The 23,262-nt window shown below is 37.8% G+C and overlaps 1 protein-coding gene across 1 annotated transcript in view; it reads left to right on the forward strand.

Moving 5' to 3' along the window:
- The first annotated feature begins 834 nt into the window (after positions 1-834).
- Positions 835-23,262, forward strand: part of LOC105504671 (probable G-protein coupled receptor 128) — a 62,581-nt gene continuing 40,153 nt past the window's right edge. The window contains exons 1-9 of the mRNA XM_011932171.1: positions 835-942; positions 3,248-3,397; positions 4,917-5,017; positions 10,893-11,032; positions 11,155-11,262; positions 13,555-13,718; positions 14,181-14,336; positions 17,314-17,426; positions 22,451-22,797. Of these exons, the coding sequence (XP_011787561.1) occupies positions 841-942; positions 3,248-3,397; positions 4,917-5,017; positions 10,893-11,032; positions 11,155-11,262; positions 13,555-13,718; positions 14,181-14,336; positions 17,314-17,426; positions 22,451-22,797 (1,381 nt within the window). The 5' untranslated portion in view covers positions 835-840. The remainder of the gene's footprint in view (positions 943-3,247; positions 3,398-4,916; positions 5,018-10,892; positions 11,033-11,154; positions 11,263-13,554; positions 13,719-14,180; positions 14,337-17,313; positions 17,427-22,450; positions 22,798-23,262) is intronic.

The raw sequence follows: 23,262 nt of genomic DNA on the forward strand, positions 1-23,262 counted from the left end.
TGTGACATCTTGTGACTCCCCTGGATGCTACCAGCAGGAGAACAAGAACTTACAAAATCTTCAAGAATGTAAGGCACAGGTTTTAGCAGTAAGGCTTCAGTGTACACACTTTCACACACATTTTATATCCTTTCAGTGAAGCCATCATATAAATTAAGAGTGACTCCAACTTTGTGCTTTACATGTTATTGAAGCAATCTCTAATTTCAGTGTTTCTAGTTGTTGTCCCAAGAAGGAGTTGCCCAAAACTAGTCCTGAGGAAAAATCTACCTTTTGGTCAGCTGTCCCTCTAATTATGATTTTTTTCTGTATCAGCTACTTAAGTATTAACTATAGGAAGGCAGTGAGGTAGGGAGGCTTACGTGATAATCCTAGGAAATAAACCAAATGACCCAGCAAACATTTATTGAGAGGCAACCAAACATCTAATAAATACAATAGAATATAACAGAACTCTTTGCCTTTCAGCTGTTATCCAGATTTTCATAAAGCAGTCAAGATCAACATATAATTCAACATCTATTAGGAATTTTTCCTGTTGTTTCTCATATCTCAGCCTAGTATTCTGTCATCATATTCACTTGAAAGCCATTATGTGCCTTATTGTTGAAAGGTAAATCTTATTTGAAGACATCAAAGGAAGGAAATAGTCAACTGGTCTTTTGAAGTCCAGATTCAAAAATCAAGACAATAAGTGGTATCTGCCTAAAAGTAATATGCAATAATTTTTAATAAATAACTTTTAATAAAAATTAGCTATTGCCTAAAAATACTATGCAACAATTTTAATAAATAATTATTTTTAATAAAAAATTTCTTTTTATTAAAGCAGGCAATCCAATGGCAGTCCGGCTGTGCAATCTCTCTCCATATGGAGAGATAGAATTACAAAATGTGACCATAGGAAATTGCAATGAAAATCTGGAAACCCTGGAGGAGCAGGTATGCCATGTGACTCACTGATGGGCAACTGGAAGAAGTTCTCATTCCGTGCAGTTTCTGTTCTTCAGATACCTGAGGGTCAAATCAATGCTTTTAAAACTCTCAAATTAGAAATAACAAAAACTAGTGACTGAAGCCACTCTTATTTATTTATTTATTTATTTATTTTGAGACCTAGTTTTGTTTGTGTCACCCAGGCTGGAGTTCAATGGCACCATCTCAGCTCACTGCAACCTCTGCCTCCCAGGTTGAAGCAATCCTTCTGTGTCAGCCTCCTCAGTCAGCTAGGATTACACATGCCACCATGCCTGACTAATTTTTGTATTTTTAGTCGAGACGGGGTTTCACTGTGTTGGCGGGGCTGGTCTCGAACTCCTGACCACGGGTGATCCGCTTGCCTCGGCCTCCCAAAGTGCTAGGATTACAGGCATAGTAAGCCACCGCACCTGGCCGCCGCTCTTATTTTTAAAAGTTGACATCTGTTTGTGAAAAAGGACAGTTGGTTCATCAAATTTCAGCAAACGATCATCAATAGCACATTGAAAACGGCTTCATCTTTGTAGATCAGTGAAGTTTTGACGGGATATAGATCCCTGACATTTGAGACCAAAGGAAAGCCTCTTGATGGTGTAATTGGACCAGAATGAAGAGAAAGAAACTATAATCAAAGACCCTTTGAAACAGGAAACTCCAAACCTGATACAGGTCTCAGGGCAGTATCTATGAGCAGGTGAAACAGAAAGTACATCTAACTAGATGTTTTTTTCATGCAGATTAAATTATTTTGACTGAAGTTGTACCCAAATGCACATGCATGGAAGAGCTAACACTAGGGGACAAGCAAGGGGAGGAAGAGGAAACCAACCTTTATATATAGCCTTTCATGTGCCTGGCATGTTGCATATGTTATCACATTTAATCCTTAGAAAACTTCTGTGAGTTGAATGCTATTTCCATATTATAAATAATTATAGCCAATAACACTTACTAATTGTTGAGCACCTACTGTATGCCAAATAGTGTGCCAAATATTTAATGTATTTATTAATCATATTTAATTTTTATAACACCATAGACAGGTATTAATGTACGCATTTTATAGATGAGGAAAATGCGGTTCTGAGAGGTGAAGCATTTTGTCTAGTGACCACAGACAGAAAGTGATAGAGCTGTTCTTTATTGAAAAGTTCACATTGTACTACCCTGGCTCCCTAATCACAGATGGGCAGGGTAGCATTTGGGTGGGGACAGGAGATGGAGAGTGGAGGTAGCTGCCAATCCCACAAGTGGTGCCAACCCACAGACTGAGGAAAGATGCTAAATTTGGAATCTGACAAACCAGAGTTTGGTTCTTAGCTCTGCCACGTCTAAGCTGTGAGAAACTTGGTTGAGCTCCCTAACTTCTCTTGAAGGTGCACAACTCACAAAGTTGTTTTGCTTATTAAATGTGATAACACCTGTAAACATCTAACAGAGTGCCTAGCAAATAGCAGGATCTAGCAACTGAACTGGAGTTATTTGTTTCTGTCTACTGATTGGATATTGTTTCTGACACTTACCCAAGTGTGAATAACCTGTAACATTGGTGTAATTTGTGAAATGATGCTGCCATCTAGTGAAAACCAAGAGACACACACACACACACACACACACACACACACACACACGCGTGTGCGCGCACGGACACCCAGCTTCACCGATGACAATATGGATTGGCATGTTTTAGCCCCCACAACACAGAGTCCTGGGGCTAACTGGCACCTAGAGAGGTTGTCTTGGCCAGTGTCTCCCAAACTACCAGTGCTGAAAAGCCAGTTTAAAAAATTTTGAACCCATTGCACTACAATAATTTTGTGAAATACAATAAAAATAAATTACTGGAAAAATGAAATGAGAAATATGCATAAAACGCAAACCAAAATTTTAGAACTATGAGATTCAACAGCAAAAAATTGCTATATCCATTTCTGACCAATTACTTTCAGTTTCTGTGCTTATCTCTCTATGACCTTCGTAACACACAGTGAACCAGTGCTGGCCCATGGATACACTCTAGCAGCTCCAATCTAGCTAAGGCAGCCCCTTATAGTTAATCAATCCTGTCAAACAGGAAAGGCTGGGAAAACTGGCCTGCATGTACTTTGTCCTTTACACAAGGAAAGATGCAAACGTGGAAAACTGAGTGAACATGATGTTCAGGAGATTGAGGCCCAGCTAAACTCCAACTTATTTACCTGCAGTTGCTTACAAAATATTTGGACATAATTGTGTAAAGCTAGGGGTTTTTTCCTGGTTTTTTAAACAGGTAAAGGATGTCACAGCACCACTTAATAACATTTCTTCTGAAGTCCAGATTTTAACATCTGATGCCAATAAATTAACTGCTGAGAACATCAGTAGTGCTACGCGAGTGGTTGGACAGATCTTCAACACTTCCAGAAATGCTTCACCTGAGGTAAAACTCATGAAGTTTTTTTTTTTTTTTTTTTTTTTGAGGGGGTGTTGGGAAAGAAAGAGAGATGTTCTGAACTCCACTCCTTATTCCACAATATGGATTTGAGCATGGTTTAGGTTGCTTAAAGGTATTTTGCATAGCACTCCTGAGAGGTGCTCAAAGATATTAAAAAAAGGGGCCTCTTGTCCAAACATTTTCTTTTAGGATATTCATAATGATCATTATCATGTTGTCTTTTTTTTTGAGACAGAGTCTCATTCTGTCACCCAGGTTGGAGTGCAGTGGCATGATCTCAGGTCACTGCAACCTCTGCTTCCCAGGTTCAAGGGTTCAAGTGATTCTCAGGTCTCAGCCTCCCAAGCATCTGGGACTACAGGCACACACCACCACACCTGGCTATCATGTTAAGTCTTTTAGGAAGTCCTGGAATGCATAAGTCTACTTCACCTTATGAATATGTTTACCAACTACATTTGACCTTACCATCCCTAGTGCATTCCAAGTGAATAATGGTTCAAGAACTTACTTTGGAACATGTGATTTTAAACTGCGATGTGTTTCTATTAAGAATATTTACATTTTAGTCTTGGCTTTCTGAAAACTTTAAGTCTAGTTTATATTCTTGATATTTTAACCTGCTAAACCCTGGTACTTGAAAACAAGTATACTCAACATTTACTAATTGGTATTAACATTTACTAGCTGGATAGTGGTCAAACAGGGCTACAAACCACCAGTATGGACTCACCCTGTGTTCAACTTTAATATCAACATGCCCTGAAAATAGTTACTCCTTTCTTCCATTCCCTTGAAATGTTTTATTTCAGAAAAAAATATTTTTGAAATGTTTTTCTTACTGAAAAGTAAGTGGGATTCGAGTTAATAAAAATGGAATTGAAAGAGAAAATATTGACCTCCAAATGTAGAATTAATGGAAGGATTAACCAGTAGGCAGGAGGGCTTCAACACTCCCAAAGAGGGAAGTTAAATAGTAATCAAACACCAAAAGATCATCTCTCTGACACACTCCTGAGTTATTGATTGAAAGAAGACTACAAATTATTTTACTAAGTCTAATAGTTATTAAGACTAATAGTTACACTAAGTCTAATAGCCATACTAAGTATAACTTAGTTATGCTAAGTATTATGAGCTGTAATTTTTAACAACCAGAATACTGCAGTCTTCTTATTTTGTTTCTGATTTTGTATTCAAGTATTTAATTTTGTGTTCTTGGAGTCTGGTGGGGATTCCGTGAAAGATCTTGCTATGAGGTCGAATTCAGAGACTTAAACCTCCTAATTCACTACCTTAATTTATATTTTCACTTTGCCCTATCTTGATTCTCTCGATCATCTTATGTGGATCAAATAATAAACCTTTAATTTTGTAAAATGCTTGCCACTACATTATCATATCAGTGATGCCACTTGCTGCTGTAATGATTCACAATGATAATGATGGTGATAATAACGTATGATATGTGCTTCTCTGATGATCAGTATCTTCTCCTTGGCAGGCAAAGAAAATTGCCATAGTAACAGTGAGTCAACTCCTAGATGCCAGTGGAGATGCTTTTCAAGGAGCTGCTGCTACTGCTAATAATGATGCCCTTACAACGTAAGCACAAATTCAATTTGGAGAGAAAACTTGACTAAGTGCTATTTACTTTCCTAGGCTAAAGTATTTCTCTCATGGATGCAGTAACTGATTCCTCTGGAATGTAGATAAGAGCTGTGACTTTCCACTTGACCTTCAGTTACTAGATGGAGTGGTATATGTTACCTCCTGCATCCAGGGGTGCTGGCCATGGCCTGGGAGATAGGGAGTAACTGGGCTGATTTAGATTAGAACTTGTTTTCCTCACCTTAGTTTAGTATGACCAAGGGGCAACTTCCATGCACGGCAAGACCTCTTACAACTTCTTTTGCAACACTTAGAGCTACAGAGAACAGCTCACTTTGCAGGACATACTGCCATCCCCCAAGCTGCACCTCACTTCTCTCTTTCCAAGGCCCTGGTGTGTTTTGATTATTTTCCTTAGCTTTCCTGATGATGTTTTCTTGACCCCTTTGTGGGACTTGTGAGAAGGGTACCCCGTTGACTCAGCCCACTCCACTCAACCCCTTGTGGGAGGGAACTTTTAGATGAGCAAGTGTGGGAATCAGCCAGTCACTTCTCCACTGGCAGGAGCAAACTCTCTGCAGGCCCCATGGCAGCATCCAGGTGGAGTGCCTGCAACCCCAAAGCCCCAGAGGGCATGTTACAATGCTCTGTTAGCTCCACCATCCATGGACAGCATTGCATTACCAGCCCAGTGGGCCCTTTGCCTTGTCACATGGGGTGGCTGCCCTCTGCCAGTGAGGGCGAAGGGCCAGTGTAACAGACTTTTTGGGTACCTGCACTTGGCGGGTCCCAAATTCTTGTCCAGTGCCCAAGAAGAATTAGGTCACATGGACAAATTGAAGGATGGTGAATGCAGAGAATTTTATTAAGTGATGAGGGCAGCTCTCAGTGGAGAGGGGAGCTGGAAAGCATGTGAGAAGGACAGGATGCTCTCCCCTGAAGTCAAGTCACCTCTCAGTCTCTCTCTTCTGAAGTCAGGTTGCCTCTCACTGTCTCTGAAGTCAAGTCACCTCTTCCTGACGTCCAGCCACTTCTCTTCTCTACCAGCTGAGTCTGGGGTCTTTATAGGCACAGGATAGGGGAGTAGGGCAGGCTGTAGTTTTGGAAAAGGCAATATTTGATTGGCAAAAATACATTATTCAGAAAGAACCAACCAGTGGGAGAGAGTGGGTAAACAGGGATTGAAGTCTCACTTTGGGTTTCAGACTACTTTTGGCTTGAAGGTTTCCCCCTGGGATCCACCCCTTTCTGCTTAGAGTTTCTCTGCCTCCTCCTTTTCTGACCAATACTACATTGGAAAAAAAAAAAAAAGAACTCCACTTGCTTTCTCTCCTTTCTCCTCCTCTTTTCTGGATTACTATTGATTGAACATTTGTATTAAAACTCATATACTTTATTCATAGAGACCCCTTATTGGTATTCACTCTATTTTTACCTTATGTACAGTTGTCAAAACCTTTTAAAACTTACATCAGCATGCATGCTTTTGTAGAAAAATAAGAAAATATGTAGCTTAGCAAAATTGAAAAAATTATCTTACCTTTATTACCCTGTTGGCCTATATTCCAGGTTTTTTCCCTCTGTTTCTCTCTGTGTGTGTGTTTGTGTGTGTGTATGTATGTGTATGTATATTACATACTATATTGATTCATAACTTGCTTTTGTCACTTAATACCTTACAAACTTTTTCCTATAAACATCTTTTATATAAATATCTATACACCTACGTCATAATTTTAGATTACTGCATTATATGAGCAAACTTTCATCAAACCAGTTATCTGCTCAGCAGCTGGACATTTACATTGCTGGGAGTCTTTTAATGTTCTAAGTAATTAGCATTCTGGTACATAATCTTTATTTACACGACCCATTATTTCCTCAGGAGAAATTCCTAGAAGTAGTTCTTAGTTTTCTGATGATTACGACCAGTACCTACTTAGTGTTGAATTTTCAAAGTAGAAAAAGCGCAAAGGCACAAAATAGAGCATTCAAAGATTATAATTCTGAGAGGTGGTGGTAGAGGTTGAGTGAACAGTTTTACTAGCATACTTTGTGACTTCAGATTTCAATAGGAGTCTGGGCCCTTCTCATGGAGAATGTGGATGTCTCTCATTTTTCTTGACATATGAGAAGGAAGTGGCCATGGGGTCCAGAGTCTATGTTCAGTTAACAGAGAGGCCAAGAGCCAGAGTGGGCTCCCTTCACAGCTGAAAGTTTTGTGTTTGCAGAGTCTTGCTAGAGGGGAGGAATGAATGTTTTTGGTGAGAAAGCTGAGAAAAGAGAAGTTGTGGGATTTGAACATCACAGGTCACAAAGCAGATAGGAACATTTTCCTAAAAGTAAACAATTTTACTGGCTTAATATATAAAGGAAAATACAATTTTGTGTGATTTATATGTAATCTCCAAATAGTTTTAAAGGAGGTGGTTAGAGGATAAATAAAATTTTAAAGTATAGGATACATTGAACTATAAAATAGTGTAAGCATGCTCAATTCCTCCTTTTATCACTCTGAATTTCCAGTCCAACTATTTTCTAATAATGTTCTATCAGTTTATCCTCTACCAGTGTGATCTTTTGCATAAGCTCTTGTGGACTCAGATCCTTCCTTCATTCACTTAGATAAGGCTTCTTCCTCTGCCTCTAGCCCCAAGGTCAGGTCACCAACCCTTTAGCTCTCTTTAGGAGAATACTCTTGATGAGCTGCCAACAGAGGTCATCTCTCCCCAGAAGGAAATTAAGTGTTGTTCAGGACGACACTTGATTTCCAAACTCTATCTTCTGAACCTAGGCCAGATGCTGGGTTCCCTGACAGACATCAGGCCTTAGTCATCCATTTCACTTTGACTTCTTCCTTCTTTCATTCCAGTTTTCTCTTGGTGTCTCTCAGTAGCTCCCTTTCTATAGCATAGGGAGAAGTGGAGAGGGTGAGACTAAAGGGGTGGAGAGTGACAGGGCAGAAAGACTCTACCCCAGCTTCAGCCATCTCAAGTTGTCAAAGAGAAGGTGTCTAGTGCCCATTCTCTTTTTCTAAATTGAGTAGAGGCAGAATGTCAATGTGGGCAGAGCTCTGGGGGTGTAGGGTTTCTGCTGGTGAGGGCATCATAGTACAATCAAGTTTAGGACTTCATCTCACAATTTTTTTTCCTTTTTTTGAGATGGAGTCTTGCTCTGTCACCCAGGCTGGGGTACAGTGGCACGATCTCAGCTCACTGCAACCTCCGCCTCCCAGGTTCAAGCGATTCTCCTGTCTCAGCCTCCCTAGTAGCTGGGATTACAGGCATGTGCCACTAAGTCCAGCTAATTTTGTAGTTTTAGTAGTTTAGTAGAGATAGGGTTTCACCATGTTGATCAGACTAATCCGGAACTCCTGGCCTCAAGTGATCCACACGCCTTGGCCTCCCAGACTGTTGGGGTTACAGGCATAAGCCACCACGACTGGCTGACCTCACCATTGTAGACACTGGTTGCAAAGTCTGATCTGTAACCTTAGACCTTTGATCTCATATTAAAGGTCATAATTATCCTGATTTATCTGACTTTGGGAATGCAAAATGCCTCCCTAGCACTGACCACCTGTATATTTACATTTCACTTTTCTTTTTGTATTTCTCTTCCAGCTAGCCTGGCACCCACTCAGATTATCTTGACCAAATAGAGATTTATTATAAATGGGCATATGGGGTCTCATGGAGGTCCAAGAACTGGATCATAATATAGTGGGCCTTGTCAACCCAAAACAATCAAAAAGGTCAGAATCTAGTTTAAAGAGAGTTCATTCAATTGCAAAGTTTAAGGACAGCTGCCTGGGAAGCACAAATTCCAGAATATGAAAGTCAATGTTTTGAAGTATATAAGTTTGGGATCATTTACATAAACAAAGTTTAGGGAAGCTTAACAGAGTTTTAATGTCTTTCTGTGTAAGGCTTGATGAATGGTCATAGTGATCTGATTAACTGAGGTGGTCTTTTTCTTTTGGGAAAGGTGTATTTAACATTCCACACTGAAGATGTAACAATTACACTGAAGACCTAACAATCATGAGTCAACTGGTCTGAGTTAGGTACAGGACAAAAAAGGAGGCAATTAATCTGTAACATGGATCAATCATTAGAAAGGGGAAAGGTCTGGCCTCTCTGAGTCACTTACAGAACAAGAACAGTGAGGAAGAGAGTTAATCTATAATCTAATAAGCAGAAGTTGCAAACATACTACACGTGATTCAGTCTCCAGGGCTTAACTTCCTTTTTGACGTAATAAATTTAGAGGGTCTTGAAATTTTAGTTTCTTTTATTGCCGTATGGACCCTGGAGCAGGAAGATGACTGAGGATCCAAGGCAGCTTTGGAAGCCTTAGTAGAGAAGTTTACAGGTCTTTTCTTATTTTCAACAGGAAGAATTAGCCTCTTATTTTAAATTTGTGTTTTTTTCTTATGACATAATGACCTCTTTGGCTCCCTCTAAATTATGACTTTCCTGATATAACTACAGCACTAATAAAAAAAATCCTGTGTCCAAGAATTTGATGCCTTATTTTTGTCAATTGTGTCAGGTGGATGACCACTTTCTGGATTGGCTTCTCCAGGGCAGGTGTCCATCTGTAATCTTATCAGTTATGATAAGAGGAGGAAAGAATTACAGGAAACAAAAAAATGACCTTAGAAGTAGCTGTGGTTAGAGCAACCCTGTAAAAGTGGGAACATGAAAAACACCTCCTGTATATCTACCACGTCTTCCTTTTAGCTTGCAAATGCCTGAGGGAGCAGCTGCTGGTACTCCCACTGTTTCACAGAGTGCTGACCTCTAAGTAGATACTCAATAGGTACTGTTTGGGAGAATGATATTCTTAGCAGGTTGGAGTTTTGTTAGGTATTCCTCCCATTGAAAGCAGCTCTGGGGTATGTGTGAATTGCTGAAAATGGTTTTATAAAAGGAAAACATTTCAATCAGAGGATCTAACCTGAATGTTTCCATATGAATGATGATTACATTCTCTTTATCAAGCAATCCTCAATTATTGTAAACTTTCTCTTTATCTCATTTGGAGGTAGAGAAAAGATATTTTAGTGTCAGAAATAAAGATTTGGCATATAGAACAACTACATTTTGATGAAATCCTTTCATTTCTGGAAAAACTAGACTGATTATTTTACATACAGAGGTTTTGTTTGGTCAAGTACAGAAACAGTTCAAATATATGGGAAACAAGAAAAAGGAAAGGTCTTATGACTTTTCTTTGGAGAACGCCAAATCAACAGGTTGCTGCTACTCCCTCCCACCTTCCATCTAATCTATCTTTGAACTTAGCCAAAGTAGAAAAGAACATTGTAAAAACCTTCAGGGTCTAGTTCAGAGCTGAGGCAATGAGCTCAGAGCTCTGCTCTTTGTTGGTTCCATCTAAACTGTCACCTCAGGAACGAACAACTTATAAAACATGCTTTGGATCCTAAGGGATTTGGGTGAGAGGAAGAAGATGAATAAATGGAAATGGATTCTCACCACTGGAGAGAAAATTAGAATTGCATTCCTTGCCAATGGTGGGTGGCAACACCATCCTTCTGTGTGAGGAGCATCATGATAAAGACTATTTCTTTAGGGAATTCTATAATTCTGGAGTTCTACCTTTTTGCCATCTATGCTCAAAGGGTAGCCTTCAGTGAGGATGGTCCACCTGAACTGTCTTATTTAAGTACATGTAATGCAACACAACTCTAGAAAAGAAAACCAATTATTCTTAGGCAGTTGTTAATGCTGTCATGACCACACGATTCTATGCTCATGTTTTTCTGCTGTAGTGTAAGACAGAACACATACCTTTCATTTTATGACAAAATCTTGAGTATTAAGTTGTGTTTTATTATATGCAGGCTTATTGAGCAAATGGAGACTTATTCCTTGTCTTTGGGTAATCAATCAGTGGTGGAACCTAACATAGCAATACAGTCAGCAAATTTCTCTTCAGAAGATGCTGTGGGGCCTTTAAATGTTCGCTTCTCTGTGCAGAAAGGTGAGCTGTTAATCTTATTTGATTGTAACAGTAAAGAGCATTCTGCTACCAATGATGACTAATAATGCTCTACTCACGATAATGTAGACTTTTACAATTCTACTGTTTCCCTTCTCATATAGGAGCTAGCAGTTCTCTACTTTCTGGTTCAACATTTATACATACAAACGTGGATGGCCTTAACCCAGATGGACAGACTGAACTTCAGGTCTTGCTTAATATGACGAAAAGTAGGTCTCAAACTTTGTGACATTTTAAAAATTGGACTCGAATTCATGGAACTAATAACTTCTAATTTACTGAAGGAGAAATAATGTCTGCTTAGTTTCATACTGAGTAATTTGCATTTGAGTATGTTTGAGCTCTGACATATTATGGTAATCTCAACTCTACTATTCTAAGTCAAAAAGATAATTTCTTTGTTTTTTCTTCTTTCAAAAGCCTTTTGGAAGGTAGCAGAATTGAAATGTTCAGGCCACGTACACAAATATGTTTTCCTACAGAAATCTTGCTAAGGTGGTTCTGTTTTACACTTACACATTTAAAACATGTTCAATCACAAGCTCTGACCATGTTTACTAGCGGCATGACACTCTCAGGCTCAGATGCACCCCGCAGACCTAACCCTGGAGAAGTCCATGTAATTGGCACAGTCATCATTTCATAGTATCAATTTTAGGTGATCTCCTCTCTATGGTGTCTACCACGTGCTCACTATTATCCTGCATATAACCTTTCAGAAATTCTTACAAGTCACTTGAAGTGGTTGTATTTTTCAAAGCCTAAAAAAAAGATAAGTAAAACAAACACACACATTTACTTTTCATTTCTCCCCAAACAAAAAAACCTGATGCCAGAAAGTATATGTGTTAGATAGAATAAATGTATAATAGCAGTAAAAAAGAAGAGAGTATTATTCGTGGATCTGGCACTCTGGAATTTGCTCTCATTTGCTTTGGCCACATGCTTTGCGATGGTAAAGACTAAACTAAGTCTTCTATGTTCTTGTGCATTTTTTCTTTTAATTTAAAAATACTTCATGCATACAGAAAAGTACAGAAAGTAATGTGAGGAGTACCTATGTAACTACCAGCCAGGTAAACAAATGTCAATTTTTCCTATATTTGCTTCAGATCTCTTTAAAAAAGAGAGAGACGATATTACAGTTGCGCCTGAAGCCTTCTACCTCACAAATCACTGCAGCCTCAACTTCCCAGGAGGCAGCAATCCTCCAGCCTCAGTCTCCCAAGTAGGCGGGACTATATAGGTATGCCCTGCTAATTAAAAAAAAAAAATTTAAATTTTTTTATAGAGACAGAATCTCGCTATGTTGCTCAGGCTGGTCTCCAACTCTTGGCTCAAGTGATCCTCCTGCCTCAACCTCTTAAAGTGTTGGGATTATAGCCATAAGCCACTGTGCCTAGTCTCATTCTTTTATTTTTAAAGAAAACAAAAAAACCTTGCTCTACTTTTAGGGTTAACTTTTCATTTAGTGTCCAGGAGAAACAATTTGGTGATGTCAATGTACTGTGAACAAAAGCCAGCCACCCATCCCTTTCTCTCCAGGTGGAGGCTCCAAGAACTGCCACAGAGGAGGACAATTTGGGGGCTGTCGGGGACTTGCCTGTCTCCCTCTCAAATCAGATGACTGAATACTCTGGTCTCACACCACAACATTTTCCTTTTATCACTTGTGAAAGACAACAGAGTTTAGGAAATTAATTCAGTTAAAATGTATACTGTTGATGCTTCTGCTGTTTTAAATATGCCAACAGTTGTATAAAGAGTTAGGAGGCAGTCCTGGTTCTTTGACTGCTGCTGCCAATGGGCTGGGTGCAAAACCCTCCACAGCAGCGATGGTCTTTCAGGATCTTTGATGAACAGCTGATTCCTTTTTCCAATGTCCAGAAGATGTTTCACAGTAGCATGCTAGCCTTGGGAGAAGCCCATGATTGTCATGACACAGCAGGGGACAATAGTTGAAGAGATGGTGAAGAGTGCCTGCCTCAAAAACTCCACAGAAAAAGTGACTTGAGCTCCTTGCTCCGTGACTTAACACCACTCATCCCCTTTGAACAGGAGACCGACCTCATCTGGGCTCAGCCATCCTGGTCTCCCGGCTTTGCTATTTCCTGTCTCATATTTTGTCACTGCAGGAGGCAACATGGGCTGGGGCTGCCCACATGTCGTGTTCACTCTCTCCATCTCTCATGTATAAAGCAAGACATTTACTTTATACATGAGATCCTTGCAATACCTTTTTTAGGCAGAAATTCTCATTCCTATGTAGAAGGTAAGGAAACTGAAGCTCAGAAAGAAAAATTAATATGGTGGAATGGCCTACCATGGGTTATATGTATTACTTACATATTGCAATTAGGTAAAGGTACAACCAGTAAACCATTTTTACTGTACTTTATTAAAATATTAAGCAGCTATGTACTTCTACAACAATGTGAGATATTGTTTTTTGTTTACCCTACAGTTCACTTATTGATCTTAATGTCTTTTTCTCCCTATAGGTAACAGCAAGGCATGTGGCTTTGTAGTTTATCAAAATGACAAGCTTTTCCAATCAAAAACTTTTACAGCTAAATCAAATTTTAGTCAAAAAATTATCTCAAGCAAAACTGATGAAAATGAGCAAGATCAGAGTGCTTCTGTTGACATGGTCTTTAGTCCAAAGGTGAGTTTTTCATTGCAGATACAAGAAAAAAGTGTCCTCATGCTTTCTGTCTTTCTGATGGTGGCAGCTGAGACTGAGTAGAGTAATACAGGGGAAGAAGGGAGTAGAAGGAAAGGGCGGGGATTTCCATGAACAGAAATAATAAAAATTCAGACCAATCTTGAATACCAAAAGCAGGCATATTTTGAATAAAAGAAATCTACAGCAAAACTCTTCAAAAGATTCTTTGATGTATCCATTTAAATATTCCTCCCAATCATATCTTTTGTCAAACTAACTAAATGCAAAGTTAACTAATTTAAATTTTATCTCCTTTTTTTCCCTCTCCTTAATCATAATGAATGTGCTAATGCTTAGTATATATTTAATTCATTTCTCAGATGACTGTCTTATACTACTTGATTTTTTTAGCCCAATTAAGCATTTAGAAATAGTAATTGTAATTGTCTTGTCAATTCACAGTACAACCAAAAAGATTTTCAACTCTATTCCTACGCCTGTGTCTATTGGAATTTGTCAACAAGGGACTGGGACACGTATGGCTGTCAAAAAGACAAGGGCACTGATGGATTCCTGCGCTGCCGCTGCAACCATACTACTAATTTTGCTGTATTAATGGTAAGGATGTACATAGCAATCTCTTTCCAGATGAGAATTTTCCTTACACACAATTCTAGTATGTGCTCCTTGGAGATAACTTTGGGATTTAATTTACATAGATTCTCAACTCATATTAAATAGAAAAACAGGAAATAAAATAATAGGACTAAAGGCTGGGTGCGGTGGCTCACCCCTGTAACCCTAGCACTTTGTGAGGCCGAGGTGGGCAGATCACAAGGTCAGGAGTTCAAGACCAGCCTGACCAACATGGTGAAACTCCATCTCTAGTAAAAATACAAAAATCAGCCGGGCGTGGTGGTGCATGCCTGTAATCCCAGCTACTGGGGAGGCTGAGGCAGGAGAATTGCTTGAACCTGGGAAACAGAGGTTGCAGTGAGCCGAGATCGTACCATTGCACTCCAGCCTGGGCGACAAAGTGAGACTCCGTCTCGAAAACAAAACAAAACAAACAAAAAAATAGGACTAAGGTAAAGGCAAGTAGAATAGAACTTTTTGCTATGTGGTCTTAGGATAGAGAGGTCAGCACTATGTATTTGATCATGGGAAGGGAGCCCATGTGCGGAAGAAAAGCTGGTGGACTCCATTCAACTAACTCACATGTTCTGAAGCGTAAACTTGTTATAGCCAGAGGTAAAGCTGTATAGCTGTGTGTCGGAGACAGGTTCAATATTTCCTTAGCTATATGTGGACAGTTTAAATCATTACCCAAAGCTTTTCCCATTGAAATTGCTCAAGTTACTAAGTTTTTGCTAGAAGATACAAAAGAAAAAACTCTTTAATTCCTTCAATTTGTCCCTTGGTTTCTCCGTGTATTCTTTAATTCTTTTACTCTAAAGCTATACTGTGCAAGCAACTGATAATACTTAGCTCTGGTGTGCAGCTGTGCTTGCATCTCTCAAGGTTCTTGTGCTGACCCTTGTAAGAAGAGGGGCTTCTGTATGTTCTATTTCCAGAAATCTGTTATTCTGGTGAAACAACGAAAATGTTAGTTATATACTTGATGGAATGTTTTTTATACATAATGGAGTGGGGAGTTATGGAGAATGTTCTTCTCCTTAGTAAGGGACTATTAATGTTATGAATCTCCCAAGGAGAAGCAGATGTTTTCATTTCCCAGTAGCTATGATATAGCCATATTTGGGAAGCCAGTGGAGACTGGTGGAATGTACTTGTATAGCTTACATTATCAAAGCATAGAACCTTGCTTTTTAAAACTTTTTGAGATAATGGTAGTTTTCTCATTTTAATTATAAAAACTCTCTTATTTTAATTCATTTGGATTATTTCTATTCTAACTTGTGTTACAGAGAGGTCTGCTTTCTCAATCAGGAGATACAGGAGAAAAATTTAACTTTTTGATATCTTAAAGTCATAGGATCATTGATTAGCTATGTAAAGCTCAGGTTGCTATACATGTTAAATGATACAGTTTACTTTACTACAGTTATCTATTCCCTTTCTTGAGGTTAGGCTTTCAGCTATGTCTTCTCACTAGTATCTGACTGCCTCAATGCCTATGTACCTACATTTGTAATTAGTTTTGGTTTGCAATATTTTTTTTAAAATGGCTGATTAAAATTGCATGTGAAGTAAGAGCAAATAGGCTCTGAGTGAAAAGATTATTTTTAAAATCTGAAGACCTATGAATCTTATGATTCTTTTTGCATCTACTTAGTATACTACACACAAGAAATAACATAAAATTTTTGTTTTATTATTTTTAAATGTGTATTTTGTTTTTATTTCTATAAAAGCAATATACAGGCATTGCATAAAGTATGAAAGTATATACTAAACAAAAATATGCTGATATGGAAAAATGTTTATGAAAAAGTAAAATGGCAATTTGAGCATAATGTTATTAGGTTAACAAACCCCTGTGTGTTTGTGTAATAGACATAGATAGTATTTTTAAGCATGTAAGAAAAAAAGATAGGCTCTCAAGAGGTAGGTATGGTGTGCGGTAGCTGGCAGTATACAGGAACATATGCTTTTTTATTAGGCCTCTATATTCCTTTCATATTTTACAAGTCAGTATACAGTGCTTTTCTAATTTTAACAACTTAAAAAATCAGAAAGTACAGATAAGCAAAATGAACTATACATATCCAACCCACCCTGTGACCATCACCACTACCTCACCAGCTTTCTAAGATTACATACTCATATGGTATATATTTTCATATATATATACACACACACCCACACAAACATGTTGAGAAATATATAAATATATTACACAAAAATAAGACTTCCTTTAAAAAATTAACAGGGTATGAGCATCTTTCCATATTTATGAAAATATTTCTGCAACTTTATTTTTAGTGCATCAAGTTAGATATACTTAGAGTCCAGTTACACATAAAAATAATGTCATGAATAAGTGAGGCAACTTTTGACAATTTAGATCTAATTCAAACAATTTTGATTTTAGACATCAAGGAAGAGTATAAATAGTTGACTTGTGAACAACATGAGACTGTATGGGTCCACTTAATATGTGGATTTTTTTCAATAAAAAAGTCTGCCCTCCACATGGGCCCTCCACATTCTGCATCCACAAGGAAACATAGATGGAAAATAACACAGTATTTTCAGAGTGTAAAACTGGTATATGGAGGCCAGCTTTTCATATCAGCAGGTTCCACAGGACCAACCGCAGGACTTGAATATGCACAGCTTTTGGCATCTGCAAGTTGTTTTGAAACACTCCCCCCGCAAATACCAAGGCATGACTGTATATTTTTCCCTAACTGAATGAGTTAGATAATTATTCTCAAGCCTGTACTTCAGGTAAACTGCTCAGCAATAAGGGGTTGATGTATTTCACTTTTAAATATATCAAGAGCTTTTCAAAAGGAAGACATTCTGGCAACTGTCTGGTTATTTTGACCCATGTAACTCTGTGATGTTGACTTTCATTAACATTTCAGGGATGATTATTTAAAAATATGAGTCTTAACTTGTTTTTCAGACTTTCAAAAAGGATTATCAGTATCCCAAATCACTCGACATATTATCCAACATTGGATGTGCACTGTCTATTACTGGTCTGGCTCTCACAATTATATTTCAGATTGTCACCAGGTAAGAGCAGAAGCAGGCTCTTTTCAGAAAAGAAATTGCTATCTTGATATAATTTACTCTGAGAATTCTCATAAGAATGTAGTGTCTTTGAACTAGACGAGAACTCAGAAATGTACTTACTTTATAGAGAAGGACATTCAGGCCTGGAAAGGCTAAGAAATACACACTAATAAATATATAATTTTGTGGCAAGTGCCTTGAAAGAAAATTATATGCCACTTATTTACAAGTTTGTCATGTAAAATTAATGTGGTCCTGCAGCTCATGAATGCTATAATTCCTTAGTGTTGAATAGAACCATGCCTATCAATTTGTATTTGTAAAGGAAAGGGACATTGCAAACAGCATTTTTTTAAAAAAGTAATTTAAAAAATATATCGAGCTTTCAAATGGTGAAACGTTTTCCAAAAATATATGGTTTTCAAATGATGAAAGTTTTTGAATCCCATACCTTAAAGTCTAATTTTAAATAATGACCTACAAACAAATACTTCTCTCCACCTTGACCCCTTCATTTGAGGTCCAATTTTGTATCCCATTCATTATGTTTTGTCACACGCTACATTTTTTAACTGCCTGAGGTCTTTTAGAAGCTTGTTCATTTATTAATTTACTCTGTTTACTGTGTGTTTCCTCTGTCAACTTCACATTTCATGTTTGTTTGGTCTTTCATGACACTGAAATATTTCAAGCATCCAGGCCAGTTACTTTGAAAAATGTTCCACAATGAAGATTTGTCTGAAATTTTCTTCATGAAGAGATGCAGGTTAATTATTTTTGGTGGGAACACTGCAATCATGGATTTTTTTTTAGTGTGACACAACAAGAAATGCATATCAGTGTGTCTCATTATTGTAGGCTGTAAGTTTGATTCCTCGTTTAAAGTGATGTCTGCCAGATTTCCACATTTTTTCCCCGTGTAAATAATAGGTGACTCATGGGGTGCCACTTTGAGGCTGCATGGTATCCTGTTTCCCAAAAATCTTTTACTTAATGATCTTGTTACTCATCCTTACTGGAACAAATTATTACATTAGTAGTTGAAAAATGGTGATCTTCTAGTCTATCATTCTTTCTGTATTTGTTTGCTATACTCTTTTGCAAAAAGCATACTTCCCAGTGTAGCCAGAGGGAGCCACTTCATGTTGTTTTGTCATGTCTCAGTCTTTAGTCACTTCCTTATTTCAATCACAGCAAAATGATCATCTTTCACTTTCTGTGCCTCATACCTGAACCAGCCATTTCTCCAAAGAGCCAGAATTGTTTTCGATTCCTTTTCTTCCCCTTTTCACATTAAATGAGTCTCTTGCCATTCATTTAAAAGTTTTACAGTGAGTGCTTATGTTGCAAGGAGCTGAATACAAACCTATGAACAGAGAGATAATCTCCTCTCTCTCATGAAATATACGCTTTTGGGGGGAAGAAGGAAGACATTATAAAAATATATACACAACTGAATATATAGTTACAAATTGTGGTAAGTGCCTTGAAGGAAAATTACATACCACGTAATTACATGTTTGTTATGTAAAATTAAATGCCTCTTAAATTTGTCTCATTATTTGTATTTCTACCATCACCACAGTTGTACTGATGATTATTTGGCCCCATAAGGATGAGTCATAGTTGCTGCATAACCAGTTTCTTTGCCCAAACCTTACTCTTTTCATTTGTCATCAGATTTCTTTACTCCTTCATCAATACGTTTTCTAGCACAATTGTGCAACCATAGATGGCACTAAAATTCATCAGGAAACAAAAATAAAAATAAACGCCAGGCACGGAGGTTCACACCTGTAATTCTAGCACTTTGGGAGGCCAAGGCAGGAGGGATTGCTTGAGCCCAGGAGTTTGAGACCAGCCTGGGCAATACAGCAAGATCACATGTCAAGCAAATTTTTTCAAAAAAGACAGAAAAAACAAAAGAAAAATAAAGACAAAATTTTATTGACTTTAAAATCCTGAATTATAAAATTTTCTTTGTTCTTGGACAGGTTCCCATATAATAATAACACACAGAATACAGATAGTCCCCTACTGACCATGGTTCAACTTACGATTTTTCAGCTTTAAGATGGTGCAAAAGTGATAGCATTCAGGACGTTTCTTGATTTATGATAGGGTTATGTCCCAATAAACCCATTGTAAATTGAAAATACGGTAAGTTGAAATGATGTTTTTAGTTTTCAATGGGTTTATTGGGATGCCATCTCATTGTAAGTTGAGGAGCATCTATATAGTAATAATGTATAAGAAGGGCCAGGCTATTTGAAAATCACCTCTTCTTCCTGTGGATTATAATTGATAAAATTAGATAAAAACTAGAATCTAATCTTGCTTTTATATAAAAAGATTCTTTCGAGTACTTTTTGCAGTTCTGGTCATTAAACCTCTCAATAGATTTAATGAAATTTTGAATTGTCCCAAAATCTCAACTAAAATGTCAAGCAGAACGACTAAGTGCTGTTTGAATGAAAGCTTTTTTATTCAGTGTGGGAATCCAAAGATCAAGAGAGGTCATGATGAAACATCATAAAAACATAAACAATATATAATGGGCAAATAGACTTCATCAAATTATGAGTTATTAAGAATAGAGAGGTACTTGAAGGTTAGAACTTTAGGCATAATAATAAACCTGGGAAATGGTATTCCAAGAAGTCTTGCAGTCTGAAAAATCCAGAAGGCTTTAAATGGTAGTGAGTAGAGATTTTATAACTTTTATTGGTGTAGCACTATCTGCCATAGTAGACATGAAACTGTAACATGCCTTTAAGGGGATATAAGGGGATTGCTTTTAAGCAATAAGGAAAATAACACATGTACAAAAAAGAGTATACATGTCTTACTTTTTAGATCAACTTTACTAAGAGAAATCTTGCATTCTCTGCCAATCTGAAAATACACATTTGGGCTAGCACAGAACATATACATGAACTACACACAGCACACCATACATATACGCACACCACACCATACACACTCATACACACACACACACTCATACACACTCAAACACTCATACTGCCTTCTGAAGATTACTGGTAAACAAGGCTGGCCTGCAGACAAAATCAGAGAAACAGCTGCTCTTTTAGAGCAAAGACATTAGGTAAGCATGAGAAGGAAAAAAAGCCAATTTTAAAGAGCACTTGGTTATACACCCAGAAATTATATCTTCCAATAAAGGAACAGTTCTTGGGAATGATTTACATTCAAAGTGCAGTTCAGGACATCTTGACCATCTGACGATCAGCAAGCATTTCCCAAAATGTGGTCCCTGAAACATTAGTCCTGGGGAGATTCTTGATGAAAATAAGGTTCTGAAAATTCTTGCAGAAAAGATATGTGAAATTTTGTTGTGTATAAGCCATTTAAAAAGACAGTAATCATTAGTCTACTTAAATTATAAAGAATAGCATCAGTAACAATAGGCCATGAAACAAATTAAAAATATTTTTACCTAATTTAAATCTTCACGGAAGCCTCACTCTTTAAACATAAAGTAAGCTGAATATTACCTAATTTTGTTGTAAAGCTATTACACTGTTATGGGAAATTATTTAAAAATTGTCTTTGGCCTTATTTTAAAAGTGAGTTTTAAAGATAAATTACATTTTAAAACTCAAGACAAACATGAGTTCCTCTACTAATGTGCAATTTTCTGTTATAAAAAATTTTAAAACTCCATATAGGGCCTCTTCTACAGATGCTTGCAAATTTAGAGTAGAACTTATTATCTAGTGTTATATTAAAAAAAAACTGCCCCAAAACTCAGTGGATAGGAACAGATATTATTTCTAATGATTCTGTGGCTTGTCTGGTTCGGCTGGGTAATTTTTCTACTGGTCTTGCTGGAATCTTGCAGTCAGATGGCAGCTAGGCCAGAGTCATCTGGAGGCTTACCTAGGATGCTAGGACAGCTGAATCTTTCTCCCTCTCCATACAGTCTCAGAGGACTTCCACGCAGTTTTTTTTTTTTTTTTTTTTTTTTCAGAAAGGTGGCTGGGCTTTTTACACAGTGGCTCAGAACTCCCAGGAGCACAAAAGGGAAAGCTGTCAGTGTTGTAGGACTTTCTCCTTTGTTCAGCTGAAAGCTGGGTTATTGTCACACGACCATGAAAGATTAGGGTCACAGACACTTTGAAGGGTAAAAAAACCAGGGTTAATTGGGTGAAAAGGGAAAAAAAGGGCAACAGGGACTCTCAGCAAACTGAAAGGCCTGCTGGTAGGCTTCCCGCCTGCACAGATTGAATCCCGATACCTCTCCTCCTCGGAAGAGGAGGGGCCAGGCTCCTCCCCTCTGCAAAGGGCGGGAACTTCCCACAGCTCCACCCCGTTCTCCGAGCACGCTGGTCAGTTGGAGGTTCTCCTGGTACAGCTTTGTACTAGGTTGCCTCACCTGGAGGGCCATGTTATGACATTTATATTCCCCAGGCACTTGTGCCTTTGTGAAGCCTTTCATTCATTAACGAAAGATTAAAAATTATATTTTATGATTGCATTGGTACAAAGATGAATATATTACTATTCTTTGAGCTAAGAGTTCTCTTTTTTCTTTTAAGTCTAAAAGAAGTTAAAACATTACTGTGGAATACAAACACTAAGCACTATTGTGTCTAATGGATAAGTCGGCCTTGGCTGCCAGGACTTCTGTTGCATCCCATCAGTTAAATCAAGGTACAGGCCAGACTACTGTGAAGGGACTATACAGGGCTACCTACCAGGAAGTAGGGTTCACCGGGGGCCCTCTTTGGAGATTAGCTATCACTTTTGATCAGAACACAGTTTCAAGAAAAGAGACGTCAACCTGTTTCCTTTAACTCATGACTTTGTGGAAACGATAAGAGGAGAGTATAGTTTTCTAATGTAATTGAGAAGGTAGATTTACCAACTGTCCCCACTGGGCTATGAACTGAATTTACATTGGGCAATAATATTCTTTGTTCCCAGAAATTTCACTGCAGTTTGTTTTGTGCAGTTGTTTTGTTTCATTTAATTTTTTATATGAATTTACTTATTTTCAGGAAAGTCAGAAAAACCTCAGTAACCTGGGTTTTGGTCAATCTGTGCATATCAATGTTGATTTTCAACCTCCTCTTTGTGTTTGGAATTGAAAACTCCAATAAGAACTTGAAGACAAGTGATGGTGACATCAATGATATTGACTTAGACAATAATGACGTACCCCAGACAGACACCATTAACATCCCGAATCCCATGTGCACTGCGATTGCCGCCTTACTGCACTATTTTCTGTTAGTGACATTTACCTGGAATGCACTCAGTGCTGCACAGCTCTATTTCCTTCTAATAAGGACCATGAAGCCTCTTCCTCGGCATTTCATTCTTTTCATCTCATTAATTGGATGGGGTAAGTGTTTGCATCTCCCCTTTCTCAGGAATTTAATTTTGTGGAAATCATTTAAACAAACACTTATTGAAGGCCAAACAGTCCAAGGTCTTGATGTAATTAAGAGGACATAGAAAATACAGTGATTGCTAAGAATACTTTCTCTCTAGAAGCTTATACTCCAGTGAAGGAGGCAGATATGATCAAGGCAAGAATACGAGATATATCACAAACCAACTTAAAAACGTTAATTTCCTTTAACATCTCTTTTTATTAATTTGGTTTGAGATTTAGGCCACAAATAATTAACTTCCAGCTACTTTAAAAGAAATGTTTCAAGAAAGACAGAGTGACTCTTTAAGCAAAAATATTTGAAAAATGTATTGGTTTCCAGCAAAAGAAGACTTGTTTCAGGGATATCTAAATTTAAATTTATTCAAGTCACAGAGGAACTATGCCGCTGAAACACGACAATTCTGGTAAGAG

The sequence above is a fragment of the Colobus angolensis genome, unplaced genomic scaffold, assembly GCF_000951035.1.
Source record: "Colobus angolensis palliatus isolate OR3802 unplaced genomic scaffold, Cang.pa_1.0 Scaffold947, whole genome shotgun sequence".
In the NCBI taxonomy this organism is placed as follows: Eukaryota; Metazoa; Chordata; class Mammalia; order Primates; family Cercopithecidae; genus Colobus; species Colobus angolensis.